This window comes from Strongylocentrotus purpuratus, unplaced genomic scaffold (genome assembly GCF_000002235.5).
Source record: "Strongylocentrotus purpuratus isolate Spur 01 unplaced genomic scaffold, Spur_5.0 spur5_contig_858, whole genome shotgun sequence".
NCBI classification, from domain to species: Eukaryota; Metazoa; Echinodermata; class Echinoidea; order Camarodonta; family Strongylocentrotidae; genus Strongylocentrotus; species Strongylocentrotus purpuratus.
Genome location: NW_022145566.1, coordinates 1,175,261 through 1,196,667, shown reverse-complemented (window position 1 = coordinate 1,196,667; position 21,407 = coordinate 1,175,261). Strand labels below are relative to the sequence as shown.

The 21,407-nt window shown below is 37.7% G+C and overlaps 1 protein-coding gene across 3 annotated transcripts; it reads left to right on the top strand.

Annotated features, from left to right (window-relative positions):
• The first annotated feature begins 1,500 nt into the window (after positions 1–1,500).
• On the top strand, positions 1,501–20,654 carry LOC115919028 (gamma-aminobutyric acid receptor subunit gamma-2-like). 3 transcript variants are annotated; one of them, XM_030997383.1, is made up of 10 exons: positions 1,501–2,046; positions 9,732–9,860; positions 10,395–10,595; positions 11,157–11,256; positions 12,665–12,822; positions 13,878–14,033; positions 14,614–14,808; positions 16,730–16,777; positions 17,379–17,537; positions 18,889–20,654. In XM_030997383.1, the coding sequence occupies exons 1-10, from the start codon at positions 1,699–1,701 to the stop codon at positions 18,973–18,975; spliced, it is 1,581 nt and encodes a 526-aa protein (XP_030853243.1). In that variant the 5' UTR covers positions 1,501–1,698; the 3' UTR covers positions 18,976–20,654. The 3 variants fall into 3 exon arrangements, with proteins under 3 accessions (XP_030853243.1, XP_030853253.1, XP_030853238.1); XM_030997393.1 differs by having other exon boundaries at positions 1,502–2,046; positions 17,379–17,574; XM_030997378.1 differs by having other exon boundaries at positions 1,503–2,046; positions 17,379–17,582.
• The last annotated feature ends 753 nt before the right edge of the window (positions 20,655–21,407 follow it).

Sequence of the window (21,407 nt, the reverse complement as noted above, 5' to 3'; positions counted from 1 at the left end):
ACGCACAAACCAAATGAAATTGCCTTAAAGGTAGGCTTTACTACTTCAGCAAGAAGGGATTAGACCGCCCAGTGAGCCAGCGATGCCACTGTGACAGGTGGCTATCTCATTAACTCAGCTCTCATTTAACATAAGAAAAAGAGGATCATGGGGGACCAACAGGCACCGATTGGGGAAGTTTTCTATATAGAGGGAGCAAGTAGCTACAAGTAGGACAGTGCGCCTTTAAGGGTCGACTTTTCGAAAGTAGTTGCCATCGTGTTAAGTATATACCTTTAATCTTACATGAAATTTAAAGAAGAATGTAAGTGAAAAGGCGATTGCTTACAATTGTCTAATTACTATCGTGTAAGTGTCGTCATCTTTCTAATTGTAGAATTCATTTATAGAACATAAACAAATGACATGACATTCATCATTAATATTAGATTGTTATATACCAAAACAGACGAAGAAAGTGACACCGCAATTATTCTTTTTACAAATTATTTCTAAAGAATAACAATTTTCCAGGTGCATTTTCACATCATTCACCAATATTTTGGTTGAAATATGAAATATTTCATACATTTGTAGTGAAAATGTATCAAGGACGCTTTTCTTTTGAATGAGTATTTTTTTTAAGGGGGAGGAAGACGTAATGATTTGACCTTTTACATTATCAAACTTGGTTGAGCCACAACGAAAGTTTGTGGATGTCCCATTTCGTCTTGGAAATAGGGTATTCTTGGAGTGTACAAGTTACCTTATATGGACATTCACTCGGATAGCAGTGTCCCTGGATCTTACATGCAATCAAGGAGTTTGGAACTATATACCTCTTCTTTTGGCACTCTTTTAAAATAGTCTATCAAACATTCAATCAATAGCCCCTAAATTACGCAATTTGATTTCGCAAATCCGATTCAGAAATATATCACACACAGAAAATTAGATGGTCAAAGCTGTAATATCGTTGAAATAGGGTAATAGTAAGATATCACCAAAGTGTCTTGGATTATTCGAAACAAAATAAAGTATTCCAAACTTAAATAGAATCTCGAATTGATGAGTGACCTAAGATTAGAACATTATTGTGTTTGTGCCAACATGTTATATTACAAAAATCTATTCGAATTGGGTCACTTTTCACCTTTTAAAGATGCCAAATTTGTCCTTGGAATGAACACTGGCCAGAAATAATTATGTACAGGTAATGACAATAATATCAAGTTGAGGTGTGAGAACAATGGACATACATCTGTTTATGTGCAGGTAATCTATTCTAATCAAATCACAAGTTCGCCTCACTATGTTCCATACATCCGAACAAACACGTACCTCGCAATCTAGTCCTATGACATCACGCCCCCTTCCCTCTTCCGAACCCCTTCCCATTACCCTTACCTCTCAGCCGGATTCTGCCAATTAACTGATCTCCGTCAACCGTTTCGCAGAGAGGGAGAGACATGACGCAAACTCCTCCCTCTACACAACAACGGCAGGGTAAGCGATGTTAGCAAATGTTGATCGTTGGCACAACTCAAGTTTGGCAACACGCTCGAACCCCGTCGCGAGACTGTCTTTTCGTAAATTATTAGGGCTTAGGAAAAGAGGAAGGGGAAGAGGCGAATTTCCAAGGATATCTGCTTTCTTTCTTTCTCGTTATGTAAGGCTCGCCTAGGTTGTCATTGCCAGAGGGTGTGTGTTTCCGCGTTCATGGACTTGTACTCTGTCTCCCCTCGCAGGCAGAACGATTCGAGACGCAACAGCCTACCTCAGCCTTTCGTTCTTCGCACCAACATCGGCGGTCGTCCACGGCTTCGTCTACCGCCTCGCATGCTCTCTACCTCTGCCCTCAAATCGACCGGTGATAGTGGTCTAGCTTGCCAGGAGCTCTTTAGGGTGTGGAAGAAATTTAAGATGTCGGGTGATCAAAGTGCAGAGAAGTTGGACACCATGCTGCAGAGCATGGATAAGATCCAGATGACCCTCAAGCAGATTGAGGTGAATGGACGACCAGGGGACTCGGAGGAGTATTACGCACCAAGAGAAGACAAACAAAAGGTATCGTATAAAAAAGACTACTTTATCTTAATACCATGATTATATATATCACTATATTTTACTCCCTCCAAAAAGACGCTTTTTTATGATTCCATGATATTTGTTGTCGGGATATAGTAAAAATTTAGAGTCTAAAAGAAGAAGAGGAGATGAATAAGATAAAGAAGATGAAGATGAAGGAGGATGAGAAAAAGAAGAAGGGGGAGGAAAAATAAAGAATAAATGAGAAAGGGAAAAGGGAAAAAAAGAAGATAAATTAAGAACTATTAGTACTCGAAGGTTAAAAAAAAAGTAGGTAGATATATTTCTTTTTTTAGCATCACAGTTAATGGAATATGATGTATTTTTATTTACAATTTCGTTCAATTGAGCTTATTAAAGAAATTATCGAAATCGGGATTTGAAAACGAGATAAGCAATAATCTAATATATTCCATATCATATCAAATCGCGTTGAGAGTTGTTGTGAAAAGTTAGGAGGAGACAGCTACACCTTACAATCTCTACGCCACATCCTTCTCCGATCCCTGGGAGTGGGTAAAACCCTCGATCCTCAAACATCTCTAAAACGGGTACCTTTCAAGCAGGGCGACAACTTTCCTCAACTGATATTATCACTCTTGACTCACGTCCTCCGCCTAAACCCACTGCCTAAATCTTGAGCTTCTCGCCCAAACTTGGGAGAGGATGTCGAACTTTGGGATCTATCACCCAGTGCAAAGTTTTCCCGCCAAAAGATGGAAGCGCGGGAAGACGGCATATCCTTGTGTGGGAGAGAAAGCGGCGCCTGTAATTAAGGCTGGGATTTTTTCATGAATTTTTAGGGTAAAAACGGGGTAGAACTCTCAGATCTATAGGAAAGATAGCACAATGTCTTCAATTTGCCTATCTGCATCTCCTGCTATTTCTACTGCTGCAGTAACCATAGCAAAATGTTTATTTAACGCATAACGGATTGACAATTGAAGGGAAAATGGCGGGGACAGAAACATGAATAGCTTTTGACAAATGATATTGACGGATGATTTGGATGAATATGAAAAATGCAATCAAACTTGTTTTAAAACATTATAAAGAAATTTTACCGACACCGTCATCCACACCTTTACAGACAAATAGCTTGTATACCAGCTAATGGGCTTACATGTAATTCATATACAGTAATATACTGGACAGTAATAACAAATCATAAGAATAATAATCATAATCATAATAACTACATTCTTAAATGATGGAAGAGGTCAATTTCGTGCCTAATGAATACTGAATACATCAGCTGCGTGGAATGTTCTTTGACTTGGCCCGATAGGTAGGGTCATTCGGTCTTATGGGATACCCAGCTGGTTCTTGGTCTGATTAACGAAACCACAGGAGTATTAATTAGGACCAGACAATCCTGGGCAGAACGATGAGAACGCTGTTTTCGCCCTCGTTGTCCGAACAGATTAAGAAGAGGATTCCCGTGCAGGGTCAAATGCATTCTAAGGAACTTATTAGCCTTAGGAGGCGGTCCTTAATATAGTCTGTAAGAAAGTACGGAAGCTTAAAGCCCCTCTAAAGTGTTGGAAGACTCAAACATGAATTTTGATGGCGAAATTTCACTTAAATTGTATCATAATGTAAAAGAGGATGTAATCTAAGACAATTTTTTGCAAGGATTTAAAAAAAAAATGTTTGTGAAGTCGAATATTGATGAAAGAGTACAAAATGTAGGCTTCCTGCATACACAAGGAAACCCAAATTATGTATTCTTTTATTAATATTTGTCTTCAGACACATTTTTGGGGGAAAATCTTTGCAGGAGTGTGTCTTAAATGACATCCTCTTTCACATTATAAGATACAATTTAAGTGAATTTCATTTCCCAGACAATATTCAAGTCCATCAAAGACAAACTATTAAAGCTTAAAATGAAATGTCTGAGTAACTATAGGTACAGAATAGATCAATGTTTCAAATTGAAATCATGACAACAATCCGTTTTGCTGTTACAGTATTCCTTAAAAATCACGAACTTTAAATGTTTTGTTAACCATCTTGAAGTCTTCCCACATGTCCTACTTCTTTAACATCTAATCCAGATATTGTCGAAGTATTATTGCACCAATCAAAAAGTAACGTGCTTGTTATATGAATTTATATAAAATTTAACCCGAAATTAAAGTCGTCGTCCGTTTTTTGCATATTACTATTTATATAAAGGTTTTTCCTAGAACGCCCCCACAACACGTCGTGATCAAGGGAAACATTGCTTTTTAATCGCCTTGTACATTGATAATTAGGTGGCATTTTGAAGAGCGCACTAGGATATTGTGGTTAGGCGATGGGTAAAGATTTGCCCCTCTGATATCCTTTGGGTTGGTGTAGATAGGGCGGATGGTTTGTATTATGGTGTGTTCCTGTTTACCCTGGTAGCTGGAACCACAACAATAAACCGCATTCAGAAAGCAGGACAGACAATCATGTCAGACGCAGATAGCTGCATTCTCAATGCAAATTCTCCACTTATCATCCTTTCTTTAAACATTCACTATAATTCTTTTTGGGTGTAAACAAAAATGAATATATTATAGTGATGTCAATTTCCACCATCTTTATTATGATCATGGCTACAGGTGTCGTCATCTATTATACTTTATGACCATTGAGTCTGTAGCTATTTGTCCATAATGTCACTTTTCCCCTCCCTTTAGTTTTGTTGTTGTTGACTTATCTTTGTTGTATTGCCCATTGATCTCTCTTTCTCTCTCTCTCCTTCTCTCTCTCTCTCTCTCTCTCTCTCTTGATCTTGAACTCTCTTTAAAGTTCTCTTTCCGCCTTTCCCCCGTTTCTCTCTCTCTCACACACATACGCACACACACACACACACACGCACACACACTCATACTCACACTCCACCCGTCTTCTTGTATTCCAATAAACGATAAATGTTTTAACTGCACCTTAAACACCCGCGCAATTAAGAAAGTTACTCCTCAATACTATAATCAAAATAATAGGTGTCAGATTAACCTATTTTTAAGTTACTATATGGAGCTCATTCACAAACATCGCTCCTAATATCGGTGACTTGACACCAATTCAGTGGGTTGTCGAGTTACAGGAAAGCAATGAGTACCCGAGATAAGTGAAACGAGACCCCTTCAGCACACCCACCAGAGACCCACCAGGGACCCCTTGCAGGCATCAGCACCTCAATTCGGTCTATTATAACATCACACAGAAAGGGGATACTCTTTTAATAGGATATATAATTGAATTATCATTTGACATAAAACTGAGCTACTCTCCTTTGTTATATATTAAATAAGACGCGAGACCCTGTTATAGGTGATAACCATAACAGGTAACTTGACAGGCAGTAACAAGGACGCAGAGTCTGTAAATAGTTCAGAGTTGGCAATCTGTGATCTATTTTTTTGTTTTCCTTTATACAGTCGTTTTAAAGGTCAGGAACAGATACCATTGAGGAAACGTTACCAATGTGCAAACCCTTTTTTGTATAGATGTTGCTGTTGTTGTTTTATCCAAAATTTGACGAAAACAATGTCTAAATTGGTTTTTCAAATGAGGTAAACACAATCATGCTGATATTTTGCTTTGCCCTACTTTTGCCGAATTTACCAAATCAGTAAGTTAAGAGTTTGATTAGTGCTAAACATGCCAAAGGAATAACTCCTCTACATAGGTATAATGCAAATATCATGGTTTTGAAATATCTATTACAACAAAGTCAGGAGGTTGAAAATAAATGTCAAGATGTAAGATGTGTATAGATTGCTGGCAAAGCTCTAGAAATAGCAATTGAAAACAGAGTGAACTGACCTAAATCAATAAATTATTCTGACGCTGAATATTTATCCAAACTTTTAGATCGTGAACCCCTCTGTAGAATTTCTCACAACCTATATTTCAAGCCATTTCATCTTTTAAAATGCTTAATTCTGGAGATATACTGGGAATATGGGTCCAGAGTCATGGGCTCTGTTGATGATGCCTCTTAAGGCGTGCACCAATGCTACGGGTGATTCACGTGCTTGGATATGGCTCTAATACCGGTTCTTTGATGAATTAATTCCGGTGCAAGAACATTCTACATTTTCGATATTTCATCAAAACAGCATGATCTCTGTCTCTTACATCCTATCTTAGCCTCTCTCTCTCTCTCTCTCTCTCTCTCTCTCTCTCTCTCGCTCTCTCTGTCTCCCACTCTCTCTCTCAATCCTCACTCAGTTTTGGAAAAGCCTGCCAGACCTAGCGAATCATGTCAACACGCACACTGATCTGTATGTTAATCCATAGATACAATGATTCATCCTCGTCTTTACATTTTGTTCCAACAAGTTTGTGAAGAACTTCGGATTTGCTTCTAAGCGTTTAAGATCGACTTGTATCAATGCTCTCATTATTATATTAGAGGGTATTATTTGGATGCTTGTGTTTGCTTTCAGTGTTTTATATCGTGCAAGCTTTCCGGGAAGAGTTGGCTTTCATGCAGACACGTTTATTCATCAAGATATTTTGTGTGTGTGTATGGATCACCTTTAAGCGTTTGTTATCGCAAAGGACTGACCTACATGCTTAATCATCCGATCACAATCAAATCTTCAAGATGCCGCATTCTATATCTTTCTACATCTTTCTGTATTCTCAATATCACAGTAAAATGTATCATAAAATTATGTCAAAATAAAAAAGAATGTGCAAACTTCGTTTTGTGGATATTTGTATCATCTCTATTACATAAGTTTTGTTTTATTACTATAGTTAAATAAAGTGCATGCAGTAGAAACAGTACTGATAAGTATTATAACATGCCGGAGAAATGTGGTATATTGGTAAAGGCCCTTGACTCTCATATGAAAAGTTATAGGTTCGATCTCTTCTTATACACCCTTGAATAAGGTGTTTTGACCACATAGCCCTCTTAACCCAGGTGTATTATTAAATGAGTACCTGGCAATGTTGGGGTAATAATTAATGATGGGCCCACAGGAAAAAAAAATTATCAAGACCTATAAACCTAACCTTGGTATATAGACCAAATCATTTGCATTATTGTAGAGAACTTAATAATACAAAGGTCACTGTGTGCTTTACAGAGAATATACATCAAAAATAAGCAACACGTTTGCGGTTTTTAGGTTTAGGCCTATGTGAATCAACGAGTTGGAGAATTTCCAACTTTTATCATAAGCATGGCCATGGTAGACAAGTAAAACAAGAAAGAGGGTACCAAAATTAGATCTTTGAGATAAGTATCACTAAAATATCGCCATCGAGAAAGTATGCTGATGGTTATCATAAACGATATATTAGTACCATAATAATCAATTTGGCTGTATTAAAGTTATGATAGATCTATTTCCTTGTTCAAATATGAAAATACTTCTCATGGCGCATTGCCATATCCTCAATTTCCATTGCTATGGATTATATCAACCATTTAAGGTATGATTTAAACATCAAAATTGATGAATGAAGGTGACGTGCTATATAGTTATAGTGCTAAAGCATGTTTTCATTTATACCTATCATAAATTATTGAGCGTTTATATTGTACGTGACTGTGTGTGCCCCTAACTCAGGCCGGCGCCTCGATTTTATATCCTTCAGGTGGGGGCGACCATCAAGGCAAATCACGAAACAATACAAGATGGATTGACATCAGTTTAGTAGTATTCATAGCATTATAAGTTTTAGAATTTGAAAGTACATGCACGGGAGACGCTTTATTAATAAGTGTTCCTATAACGATAACTCAATTAAGATTCAAGGACGAAAAAGGATATGTAATTGATTGATCAATGTCTAATTGATGGTGATTTCAAAATTAAAAGAAAGATGAATATCATTTGTTTTCCTATTTCATGCTCTTTAGACTTAGCATGAATTTCTCAATTTCGAAAGAATGAGCAATTAACAATATTTCATTGCTCAACCTTAAGTAGGTCAATTATGTCCAACGTACATACAAGGTCAATGATTTGTCCCAAAGACTACGATATATAGTGCAGTTGGAAGAGGTCAAGACCTAATGCAAGGTTGTGAGCTGGTACTTGCTACTTCCTTCGACTAAATTAATCACTAACAACTTCAGGACTGGTTAAATAAACCCCTTTTCAGCACCTGCGAAAAGAAGCTCTATAGTGTGATTTGACATGAGCGACAGAGATGATGGAATTAGGAGGTTGTGGTTGCACCGAGTCGAAAAGAATAATCCTGAAGCAAACTGCACAACTGCAGGGTTTGGATTTTCCCAGGAATCATGAAACTATCAATATAGTTTGGAAATGACTTATCGTGATTCATGAATTTGGCTCACTGTGGTGATTTTTCGACAACATTTGAAATTCACTTTTTGGCTTCAGCAATACGAAAAACTGATTTGATTATACATTTTATAGAAAAATTGTCTGAAAGAAGATTTTAGGGGGTGTGGAGTTCATTTCTAGCGAATCTATATTCTTATGTTGTAATTTCACATTTTAAAACCTTGCAATTATACTTCTTTGATTTCCTATTTACAAGGCAATTTCTCACGTGTAGGCCTATATTTCGTAGTAAAAAAGCTTTTTTTGCCTGATTGATTGAAATACCCACGCCACAAATTTAAATTTCACGGTACCTAACGGAAACTCATTGTATGAAAATGAATTCATTATCAGAAACATAAACAGTTGTGCTCTTACCAAAATATGAATGGATCACTAGACGAACCAACCTTCGTTATACACACTCAACAAAACTGAGAATAGAGTCAGAATGCCAAGACTATCCAGAAGTACGTCAGACTGGAAGTGCTATCTGGCCCAAGCAGCCGCGCGACAAAATTAGAAGAAGCGACATAAATATTGAAATGATCAGGATTTACTCGGAGATAAAGACTGTCGGATGCAGAAAACCGTCTCACAAAATGTCATCTGTCATAAGTATAATCATGATGATTGGTTTGCAATGAACCTGGGTTTATATTTCCCAGTGTATTTGATATAAATAGTTTAAATACTATTTTCTTTTAATGAAAGATATCGATTCAGGCCAGCTCAAGGGCATTGATGGACATAGGTAAACATTTAACATGATAAGGAACACCAGTGAGTATTTTTCATTTCATTTCATTTCATTTATGTCCACTTCTCATAAAAAAAACATATAACGATATACACACAATATCTGATTAACACAACAAAACAAAACAAGGAAATAGCATAACAATATTCAGAGAATTTAGAGCACCTATAATTAATACTTGAGACTGTGGTGGAGCCAACAGAGGCCATTGACCTGTCAAGGGATGGTCTCCAAGAATGAATTAAATACATATAGGTAGGTACAAAACATAATTAAGTACACAACAAAAGGGAAACAAGCGGTCTGTGTGAAGGAAAGGTATACACAAAGCATAGTTGAGCATAAGTCCTTCAGGTGGTGAAGTAATTTTTAAAAAAATCAACATAATTATGTTATCGCGATGATATCCAATTGCAATCAAGATACTTAGTCTACATTATAATACTGAAGTGAGAATGCAATATGCATGATGAAGTTATGGCTCAGTGGTACATGTAGATCACAGTGGTGTCGCAACTGGTAGGTCCCGGGTTCGAACTCAATTCAATACGCTAGCGCCCTTAGAAATCATTTACTTAAAGATTATACCATAGTTTATTTGTTCTGTTTAGGTGTTTGCAAGGATTCGATGTAACATCATCACTGTAGGTGACATTGACACAGTGGCCCAGCTGTTCACTGCAGAGATCTATCTGAGTGTCACGTGGAAGGAACCAAAGGTCAAAGGCATGAAGAGAGAGGTGAGTACAATAACATGATTAGTTTAATGTTGGTCCAATTTACTTTCAATTTCAATATAAACAAATACAATTAATTTTATAATGCGAAGTGTCGCTTTCCAAAACTTACTGTGGTCGATATAAAAGACCCCATCCTGACACAAAAAAGAACTCCCTGGTGTTGCTTGCTCCAAGTCTAGAAGTTTTCACGATGATTATTATTTGCAACCTCTTGATATTCACGGGCGTCATGTAGATCATAGAATAATTATCATTACTAACCAATCAATAAATAAATTAATACATCAATGAATAATTATTTCAGCCGACCCGTTCTGTTGCATAAAAATATAATACACATCTTGTCGAATATACGGGATAATTATATGCCTTTTTCGCATCCCCCGACTCATCCACACAATTTTCAGCGGAATGCCGTCACCATAGCAAAATTCGCTTTCCAAAAACTAGACTCATATAAGTAACTTCCTCTATCATGATCTTCACCGACATCGACATCCTCCTCATCATGTTTCCATTATCCTCAATTTTCAGGATGTGAACTGGGACGAGCACTGGGATCCTCGAATCTACTTCTTCAATGCAGTGAACATCGATAAGATGCAAACCAACCATTACATCATGCCAAATGACGATGATGACCCCGATGGTATCCCGGATGTTCGTCTCTCTATCAGGATGAAGGGGACATTCAAGTGCAGCATGCAGCTGAAGGATTTCCCTTTCGACTGCCAGGTTAGACAATAATAAATATACTCAGTTTTGTTTCCATGAGGTTTTCGTCTGCAACACCTTTCCCCGTTTTTACTTTCCATATTCTTCCATCTCCTTTGTCTCCTAACTATTTTTGTGCATCACTTTTCGATCCTGTTCTGACTTTCAATATTGTTCTTCTTTTTTTATTTTAGCTTATGATTTAAGTGTCTGCAAAATGAGCTTAAATGTCTTGTTTTTTTTAAATGAAACCGTGAAGATTTTGGCACCATTTTCTTTCGAGATGTTTTATTATTGCGAAAACTGCTGGACCTTTTCTGACGGTAAATCTTCTTGAAACCTATCTTTCATGGGGATAACAAAATCAATGTACACATATCCTAAACGTCAGTAAAGTTTCATATATATTATTTCAATTTGATTGAAATTTGATTTGATTGTCCCGAAAATATATATCCGCCTGTTTATCTACAAATTGTACAGGGCTATACCAATCTAAAAATATCAATCTAATGTTCCAATTCGTGTGTATCTAACTTCACTTAAATTTTCTTGATGTCCTTTGATTTTTATTTCGATTAGGATTTGACGATTAAGTTGATGTCTGATTGGCCCGTTGAAGATGTTGAGTTTGTGAAGGATATGAACATCAAGGACAGTATCAGACTCGACACCTTCACAGGTGAGAACTTCATATTACTTTGATAATGTAGAAGGATGATGATAATAATGATGATGACGATGATGATGACGATGACGACGACGACGATGATGATGATGATGGCTCATTGCATTATAGTGTGCCATCATACGTCTCTGCTAGGTCCTCATGGCACTAGCCCTCACAAAGTCCAACCTCCATCGACAGTGCTATACAGTCCAGAAAGTGTATTTTCCATGTATGATTAAAGAAACATTAAACACGCTCCCTTTAAACACATTGTCATTTCCAAAATACAGCTGTTGAACATTGTCTGTATTCGACAATATAGTTCCTGAAAAAAAGTTCTGTTTGGCATACAGAACATTCCGAAATTTGTTTTTCTTTTTGGAGTGTATTAAGTCATCCACTTTTCTTGTCTAGAGGTCGACATTTGTTTAAGTCATTACTTGCTGGAGTGGATTCCTGGCACCAAACTTAGCACTGATTTTAATGCTTTGGGAGAAAATGAGTTAAAGAGTTTGTCTCGCGAACCCATCGCCCCTGAATTTAGTAATTGAGCTTGAGGTCTGTAGAGGAAAAGATCGAAGGGTATGTTGAAAGTGATATATCCTGTTGCGTCGTCCATCTTGAATAGTGACGTCAATCTTAAAGTATTCTTAGATGTGATTTGTACATAGACAGTATACCTGGGAGAGTTACATGTTTGAAGGTCATTACTATGTTGTACGTCATCTTTCATGTTGACTAGACTGTTTATGAAACTTGTTTTTGAAAGAAATAGTAACAAAGACTCTGTTGAAGCCCCCCCCCCCCCCCCCCGACGCGATCATTTAAAAATCTAAATATCACAACACAAAATAAGCTTTTTATAGAATAAATATAAGTTGGAATTAACGTTTTAAAAGAAAATTTGAAAAAATATTGTCAGGTGAAACCAGATCAATAAATCAGTCATACCAGTTCAGTAATATTGATAACTGTTGAGGTAGAATAGCTACTGCAACTTTGTCAACAAAAGAAAGAGATGTTTGCGACTAAGATATGCATTAAAAAATGGGTTGTGGTTTTGTGATGAAAATAAGCATTATCATATTGTGCACTCATTCAAACCACATTCAACTGTTTCAACGCATTATTCAATATTAATTGACCATAAAGCCTCTTATTAATTTCTGCATGGATCTAATATGGATGTAATTGGCAAAGCAGAGAGAAAGAGTCAAATAGAATCACCCTCTCCATTTATGTATTTTCATTTCGGCCAACGCTCTGAGATGATTAAGTATTCCGGGTTAAACATTTCTATAATTTTCTTGTCATTTCTGGTAAATATTGCCCTCGATGTTTGATCTAGTTTATTATAATACTATTAGTCATACAAGTCATTTTCATGTTCTATAATCCCCATATTTTTAATGTATTTCAGCTGGTCACCAGTGGAAGCTATGGAAGCACGTATTAGCTCAACCTATTGAAGAGGATAAAGCTTTGACGGGAGCACATAGATCTTATCCCATCTATCACATCACCACGCATGTGCAACGAAGACCTGGCTTCTATATCTGGAATATCGCCCTCATTATGGTAAGCAGTGCCAGTCTTCTCTTGTACCCCAGCGGGCCCAGCCACACCAATGAGACCGACAACAGACCAAACACAAAAGTACCATTTCTCGGCCATTTTTGTTGGCGGTGTGACGAGGGTATTATACCACAGTTACACCAGTGAGACAGCCGCGACACTGACAACAAAGAGAGAAATAAAATACATATAACCTCCAATGGCCAAGTATCGATCGATGTGGAATCGGTTTAGCTGGTGTGACTGAGGTATCATACCACAGTGAAGAAGTTGCCATTGATGACTTCTAATTCATTTCAGTGGTATACTAGAACACAAAATACATTCAAAATATTTTAGATTTTAACTTTAAACGTGGGATTAAAAAACAGAAAGTAATCAATCGTAATGAACTATAGGCATACACATCGTAAAGGAAACCGACTCGATACTGACTTCAAACCGACCGATTGCCGGGTGGCTATTCTTTGTAATGAAATATTTTGTTTGATCAGTTGTCGGTCTGGGGTCGGTCTCGTTTTGGTGTAAAAGCTGGGGTGTTACTAGAAGGTTTGGTGGCTTGAGAGTCAATGAATCTCTCCCTCCCACTCAAATTTTCTGTCGTTAAATATGATTTTCGTTGATGCCGATGAAAGGAATTTTGGAGAATCTCTAGATTCTAATTTGTACGAGTGGGGACAGAGGGCGAGCGGCCGGGTAGGGCTTGGCGGAATCGAAAATTCAGTGTCGTCAACGGAAAGGGAAATAATCGATGGAAGAATTTGCCGGCATTTTAAAGATGATCCTATAACGCCCCGACCTACCCCCATAAGAAATAAAGGGAGGGAGACAATAATATCGACTGTGGTGTCTCATCAAGGGAGGGGGTGCCGACTCCGCCGACACATTTTTAAGATGACCCTCGGCCCCCCCCCCCCCCAAAAAAAAAAAAAAGTTAAGCAAATGTTATATTTTAATCAATGGTTGTAATCAAGACTCGCTGTGCACATTCAGCATTTTCGAATTATCTATTAACATTATTAATCATTGGTTCATTTTAATTTTAATTTTGATTCCAGCTGCTGATCGTCATCTTAACCTTCACGTCGTTCGTAGTAGAACGAGGTGCTCCGGCAGACAGACTCAGTGTGACGGTGACCCTCCTTCTGACGGCTGTAGCCTTCAAGTATGTCGTCAGTCAATCTCTACCACTCATATCTTATCTAACCATGCTGGTAAGTAGCGTTCTTGGCTTTTATTTAATTGATTAATCTCAGCCATTTTCAAGCAGGAATACTGGATTTTTCTAAAAATAATCAATACCTCCCAACAACAAAAAAGCTCTATCCTCAACCTGGGTTCGACTTTGATTACAATATAAGTTTTGGTTGCCATAGTTGGCCGCCATTTTCATCTGTTTTTATTTTTATTTTTACACGAAATTATATAACCGTGTTTAGAAATATTACTCTCGGGCAATGTCAAACTCTTCTCCTGTAGCTATAACAAAAGGTGACCGCCTTGCACATTTAGTATCGCCTTCATTTTAAATACTAACTCCAGGGCACTTGTATCATTTGGGGTGTCGCACTTTCGCAGGTACGCGATGGATAAAAATGCCAAGTAACAAGGCCAATGATTATAGACGAAAGTTGTTGAATGAGCCATGCCTTTTTCTTTTCACGCTGCCTTTTCCTCGCCATTTCTTCCCTTTTCACAACTTCTCCGCCCCCCCCCCCTTCGCCATTCGAAGGGACCACGACGGGCTACGCCACTTACTACATGTATAATCCTTTTTATTCGTCATAACCACAGGACAAGTACGTGCTGTCGTGTCTCATCTTCCAATGCCTGGTGGTCGGTCAGAATGCTCTATCGGCCGTCGTCGAGATCAACGACCCCGATAAGGAGAAAGACTGGGCTAAATGGTTCGACTTCATCTCCATCATCGTCCTCGCCGGCATGGTGTTCAACATCACCATCGGCTTCATCATCTCAAGCCTTATCAGGGTAAGGATGATGAGGAGTAAGCACAGAATATGGTAGTCATGGTAATAATGACGCTGTTTACAGTGGTCGTTGGGGTGATGATACGGATGGTGGTGCCTAAGTGAAGGATGCATTTGAAGATTGTTAAACAAATATTATATACAAAATGTATTTGGGATTTCGTCGTAAGGTACTGCAGGAATATATAATAAATAACAACATAACTTGAAACAAAGAGAATTGACTTTATATTATAGTAATTGAAAATGATGAGAGCGATAATGACGACGAAAATAGCGAGGATGAAATCGAGAAGGTTGGGGAATAAGCCGATTCTTGTCATTCTGCGATAATGTAGCAAACAATTGCTCTAAAATGGGAAAATTTCTCAGAAAAGATGACAGCTTAGATGATTTTTTTTACTGGAACAGATGTTAAGCAATTTTAATGGAGACATTATCAGGCTACACTATCAAGCAATAATAGTTGGCGATGCTTGGTTGCATGTAGATAGTACCATACATTTCAGTTGTTCCATCAAAATTAAAAAAACCGTAAATATTGGAAGGATTTTATCCTGCAAAGAGTATTAGGGTTGATCCTGTTGGTGAAGAAAGATTTATTAATCGAATAATGCTTAACCTATTTATCTAGTCTTGTCGAACTCTGCAAACAGAGATGAAGGTATTGAGAATAAGAAATAAGGGGCTCTATAATTATAATCTACCCTGTACGTGTAAAATCAGATCCAAAGAATGGCGAAGGAGATCAGTAGGTCCATGATCATATCATGCAAGCCATGCTATCATTAGCACAACCATCCTCCTGCAGTCTGCATGCATGGTGAAGGGCGAGGGTTGGAGAGACAGGAAGTTAAGCTGATGTACGGGAATTTACGCGGGAAAGGGATAATTAAGAAGGAATTTCTTCAAAAGGGAAATTCGTCATGCTGTAATCTCGCAGCCGATGATAGATCGCGAAACTAAAAAGACCCGTCTCCCGAATCTGCTCTATAAATCGAATCATATCCATATAGCTGTGTGGGAGTGTGTATACCGATATAGTCATGTGTTCTATATGCCAACAAACAAATTACCCTTTACTCAAGGGGGCGTCGCTAGAAATGGCAAATAATGCCGTCGACAGAAATACATAATTTGTCCGACAGGCAATACAACCCCAAACAATGAAACAAACAAAGCAAAAATTAATTTGAAAAAATAAAAACAAGGAGAAAAGTTGAAAGATCCTGTAATTTTAAAAAGTAAAGAAAATCCCCCAATTTGAAAAACTGTCAACGAAGGTACGAGACAAGCATGGAGATATTAATATAAAGACAATTATCCTCTCACGTTCGGGCAGGATGGGGGTCATGGTAATATCATACCTAGCGGGAATATTACTCCATGACGTAATAACATTCGAATACATAATGAATGTATAGACCACGTGCAGTGTAGTATGAAAGGAAATGATCTCCTTTCTTCCCGATTACTTAGCAAAAATGATGTGAAGTTCACCACATGTTACATGATCATGGAGACATTATGTAATATTAAATTGAGACAGGATAAATTAATTAATCCATTTCCAAAGGTGAGGATACATGTACTTAATTCAATATCGGATTGGGATTGGGAACATGCCCTCCCCCTCCCTGTGTATTAATGCCCGTAAACGCTTATACATTTAAATGCACAATTCAAATTCATATAAACTCCCATTTTATCCATTTTAGATTCAGAAGAAGAGTTACTTTTCTTAATCGTAATTCTCCAAAATAAATAATATCGACATTACTCTCTCTCTCTCACTCAATTGATAGTGTTAATGTAGCAAACCTTTAGGAAATCACTCTTCTGTATTTTTAAGTCGTTGGTACAATGAGATTCAGTCATCATAATTGTAATCATTGTTTCTCTCTGATTTTATATTTCCACAGAAATGTAAGACAACCAACAGGATGACGAAGATAACTGCCGAGTACATGGTAATTATTATTTTTGGGGGTACCAAAATGTTTTAAAAAAATCCAACCTCAATGTATTTAGCGATGAATTTATCATAGTAGTCACGCACCTCTAGCTATATACGAGGTATATAGTCTCTCTTCGTTAACATGTTCCTCTTGTTTGGAATCATTGTGGAGGAGCTGGGCAGAAAATGTTTGCTCTGTTTTCATAAGCAAATTGTATAATGTTAAATAACCAGTAGAAGTTTGACATAAAGAACACCATCAAAAATCCTTGAACATCGTGTTCCCAAAGTATTTGTATGTTCTTGGACTAAAACGAGTTATTAATTTAGTGAACACTTCTTTATTTATATCCATTGAACAAGTTGCCATTCAAATATACAAATTTCCGTAGAAACAACAAGATATTTTTAAAACAATAAAAAGAAGAGCAACCGTGAAAATGCATGGGAAACTAAAAAGCTTTAGGTGCGCCTAATAATAATGCTTCTGAAAAATGATAACCAATTTGATAATCATTACAATATTACTGTTTGCTCCTGTCAACCATTTGCAATTTGAGATAACTCTCCTTGATTTGATTTGAAATGTGTCGTAACAAAATGACAAAAAACAGGATAAATGCGAGCAGATAAACCAGAATTGGCAGACCCGTCAGAGTAACCGTGAGGCCAGTAGAAAGAGCAAAGAGGAGCGGACCATTCCGCCGACGGAGAAGGCGGTCCAGGCCGGAGCCGCTGCCAAGGGCCTCAGCTGGAAGAGAACAAGCAAGGAAGTGGGTAATAATGGCAAAAACAACGTAGAGATGCAAGGTATTAAGGTAGGCTCCTATATAGGGTCACACCTCCATTCAAATCATCCTATGATAATGTACATTGCTCACTAGATATAATAATCACTAATAGAAGGTATAGATTTTATAACTTAATCTAGGAAAAAATAAGCAAATGAAAAGGATTCCCTATACATGTCATATACAATATCGCAGACAATGATAATACTTTAATTTTCATCAATCGCCGACTACATTTTACTGATAACATTTATCAGGGTGTCATCACAAAACCTTACACTCTGGTTTAGTGACACCCCTTTACCTGTACATGAATAATTAGTTCAATAACTAACTTGTAATAATGTAAGCCATAAACTATCTATGCTCTACACCCGTCTCCCCCTCCCACCACTCAGTGTTATTTAGGGTACGCATATGCGTGTTCCCAGTGACCCCCTCCCCCTTTTCAGCACAATTCCGGTGTGTAAAGTCAATACGGGTAGACCTCGGGGTAGACCTTTTGTTACGAGTCGGAGGAGAGTTTGAGAACACGCATGGTCCGGAGTGGGGGGGGGGGGGGGACCCGTCTATACAATCCAATGGATTCTGATTTCTTTTAAAAGAGGGAAAGGGAAAAAAAGAAAGGAGAGGAGAGGACGAGAACGGAAGACACTTTGACCATCCCCCCCCCCCCCGTAATCAGTAGCATTGTACATTCGCATTTCATTTTCCACGTGAGTGCCCCTCAATGGGCGGAGTCATGCTACGCCACTGACTGCACTCAATGAATTATCTAGACTTTGCATAACATTGATACTTACCCGCATTTCATTACACAACCATGGGAATAACTTGTCTTGGTTAAATACACTATGAATATGACTGACAAAGAAAGCGGACAAAATATACAGTTCCTCAGGTAGACAAAGGAACATCCCTTCACTGCTATTATGTAAAAAAATGTGTAGAACAGGTGTCACATGCATATTCACCTTTTTACATAATAGCAGTGAAGGTATGCTCCTTTGTCTACCTGAGGAACTGTATATGTTGTCCGCTTTCTTTGTCAGTCATGTTCATAGTGATATAAATAGCTCCATCTCTTTCACACAAGAACTACGTCTTGTTCTGCTACAATGATGGTATGTTTTATTGAAGTAATTAGACACGTTGCTTTGTTTCAATCATGTTGTGACGAGACATTCCTTCATTCTGGCACTTGTAAGCAAACTTGAATGTTCTATCAGCATCTGTAATCGTTCTATGACACGATTTGTATATATCATTCAGCCCCTAACTCCTATTTTTGTTCTCTCCTTGGCCCATTCCTGTCTCTTTATTTTTTCAAAAGACGGACGCCAGCCTCAAACCAGAGCCCAGTTCCCATCCTTCTGGTAGTACCACCAGTCAACAAACTACTGCTACATTCGCCGTCTAAACATCGCCTCCTAAGTTACCAGATACAGGAATATGGAATACCGCCAGTTAATAAACTACTGTTACATTCGCCGTTAAACATCGCCTCCGAAGTAATCAGATACAGGAATATGAAATACCACCAGTCAACAAAGTAACTACTGTTACATTCACCGTTAAACATCGCCTCCGAAGTAATCAGATACAGGAATATGGAATAACACCAGTCAACAAACTACTGCTACATTCGCGGTCTAAACATCGCCTCCTATAGTATAAGTAACCAGATACAGGAATATGGAATACCACCAGTCAACAAACTACTGCTACATTCGCCGTCTAAACATCACCCTCTAAGTAACTAGATACAGGAATATGGAATACCACCAGTCAATAAACTACTGCTACATTCACCGGCTAAACATCGCCTTCTAAGTTACCAAATAGTGCATTCAAATGTCGTATACATTACTTATTCCTTCATCGAATGATCCTTATTAGCTTGAGATATTACACCTTACAAAGTGATTACTTGCATGTGCTTTACTTATGCAAGGGCATTTCTTTAGGTACAATTTCATAATTTCGATTGAAAAATAATATGTGACTGCACATAAATCAATTCTAAATTTAGTTTCAAGCAAAGGGATTTCTAGCGATTATGTATTTGTAGAGAAATCGTACTTTCTTTCCTCAATCTCAGTGCGTTTTAAACACACACGGGGGAATACACATAATTCCTTAAACTAGTATTATGTCGACTGTTCAAACGAAGTGATATATAGTAATGATATAAGCCCGTGGATTTTGCTGACAAGTTGGCGCTTTTAATAGATTCCTAACCGATTACTTTGTATATATGATGACTATGATCAAAATGAAAAAGATGATGAATTTGTCAGATGATTACAAAGAGATTACAAAAGAAAGATAAGGATCGAAATAGAAAACATGACGATAAACAAAAATTGCAATTAACGGGAATACGAGAATATGAAATAACGGCTTTTAATAATATTATCACAACAATATATAGCCGCTTTATTTTGTAAATAGGTGAATATCCCTATGAAATGACTAATGTGTATATTGTAGATGAGTAATCAGGATTTTTAGTATTTATAGATTTTATATGTAGGTGTCAGTGTAATGTGTTCAGAAATAAATATGTAAAGATATACCCAGTGTAAATAGAATGTTATTTGTTCATTTTGAAATATGGAGATTGCAATAGATAGTGCCACATGCAATAGATATGGTTTTCGTGAAAGGAGGGGAGGGGGGGGGGGGAGACCAGATCACCAAAACTTTGGACCAATGTCTTTCGAGAAAAAATTTACTTGAGTGTTCAACATCGAGAGTAGCTAAAACGAGGTGCAAAACGAAGGCATACTGTATAAAATACTTTGTTCGGTTTTTTTTCATCTGAAATGTGGTAATCGATGCTCTCATGAACTACGTATGTTTTTGCATTGTAGATGTAGACTCAAACTCTGTGTACATAATCATGACAACTATGCAATTTTCGTGTAAATCGCTTAGCCGGTATGGATGCAACGGAAAGTGCAATTATCCTTGTCTTTCAAAGTCGTTTGATATTCAATTTGATACCTCTAAAGCTTATTCAATTTTTTTAGATATCGTAATGAGGTCGAATTTTCATCTTTTGTTTTTAGACATATTAAAAGAGAGTATACTGAATTATTTGCAGTCCCGTGTTGTATTTCCTTGATCTTTCATCGACTTAAAAAAAGTTGTACCCACCCTCCTTTTAGGGAAAATGTTAATTCTCGAATATCCCCCTCCCCCTCCCCCCCCCATCTCTCTCTCTCTCTCTCTCTCTCTCTCTCTCTCTCTCTATCCGTTATACCACCACTCTCACTCACCGTTTCCCCTTTCTTCACTCTTTCCTTCTCTCTCTCCTTTTTTACTATTTCTTACCCTCTTTTGTGTTTTCCTCTTTCACTCCCCTCTTTTCTATTCCACTCCACTCTCTTTTTTCTCTCTTCTCTTCTATCTCTGTCTAAATTCCCTAAGTTATAATTGTCCATATCAGGATGACTTCCCTAGACAACTTGCCCCGTTAACTGCCTCTGGGACAACTACACCCTAGAACCCCCCCCCGGACAACTACCCCTTGGAAAACTATCCAGAGGCAAGTACTTATAGGCGGTAATTAAATGAAGGGGTAGCTGTTCGAGTGGAAGGTGTCCTCTGGTAGATGTCCGGGCATAGTTGTCCAGGTTAAGAGACCAGGGGTGTTTCACAAAGACCAAGATCGACTTTAAGTTGGACTTAACTATGACAGGCTGCTCATGCCATTGTTTGCTCTCACCATTTACTGACATTTGTCTCTCAAGAGACGTTCAAATCATGGTCACAAATCTACAGAATTTACATTTTTTTTTATAATTCATTAATGAAGGAAAAAATATTATGTAAAGATCCAAATTG

What these genes read in the sequence shown, in the direction of transcription:
- LOC115919028 (XM_030997378.1), top strand. Translation starts at nt 1,699, where the DNA reads ATGGACTTGTACTCTGTCTCCCCTCGCAGGCAGAACGATTCGAGACGC. An exon ending in ATTTCCCTTTCGACTGCCAG is followed by an intron (nt 10,596 to 11,156) that starts GTTAGACAATAA and finishes TATTTCGATTAG; the next exon opens with GATTTGACGATTAAGTTGAT. An exon ending in TATCTTATCTAACCATGCTG is followed by an intron (nt 14,034 to 14,613) that starts GTAAGTAGCGTT and finishes TCATAACCACAG; the next exon opens with GACAAGTACGTGCTGTCGTG.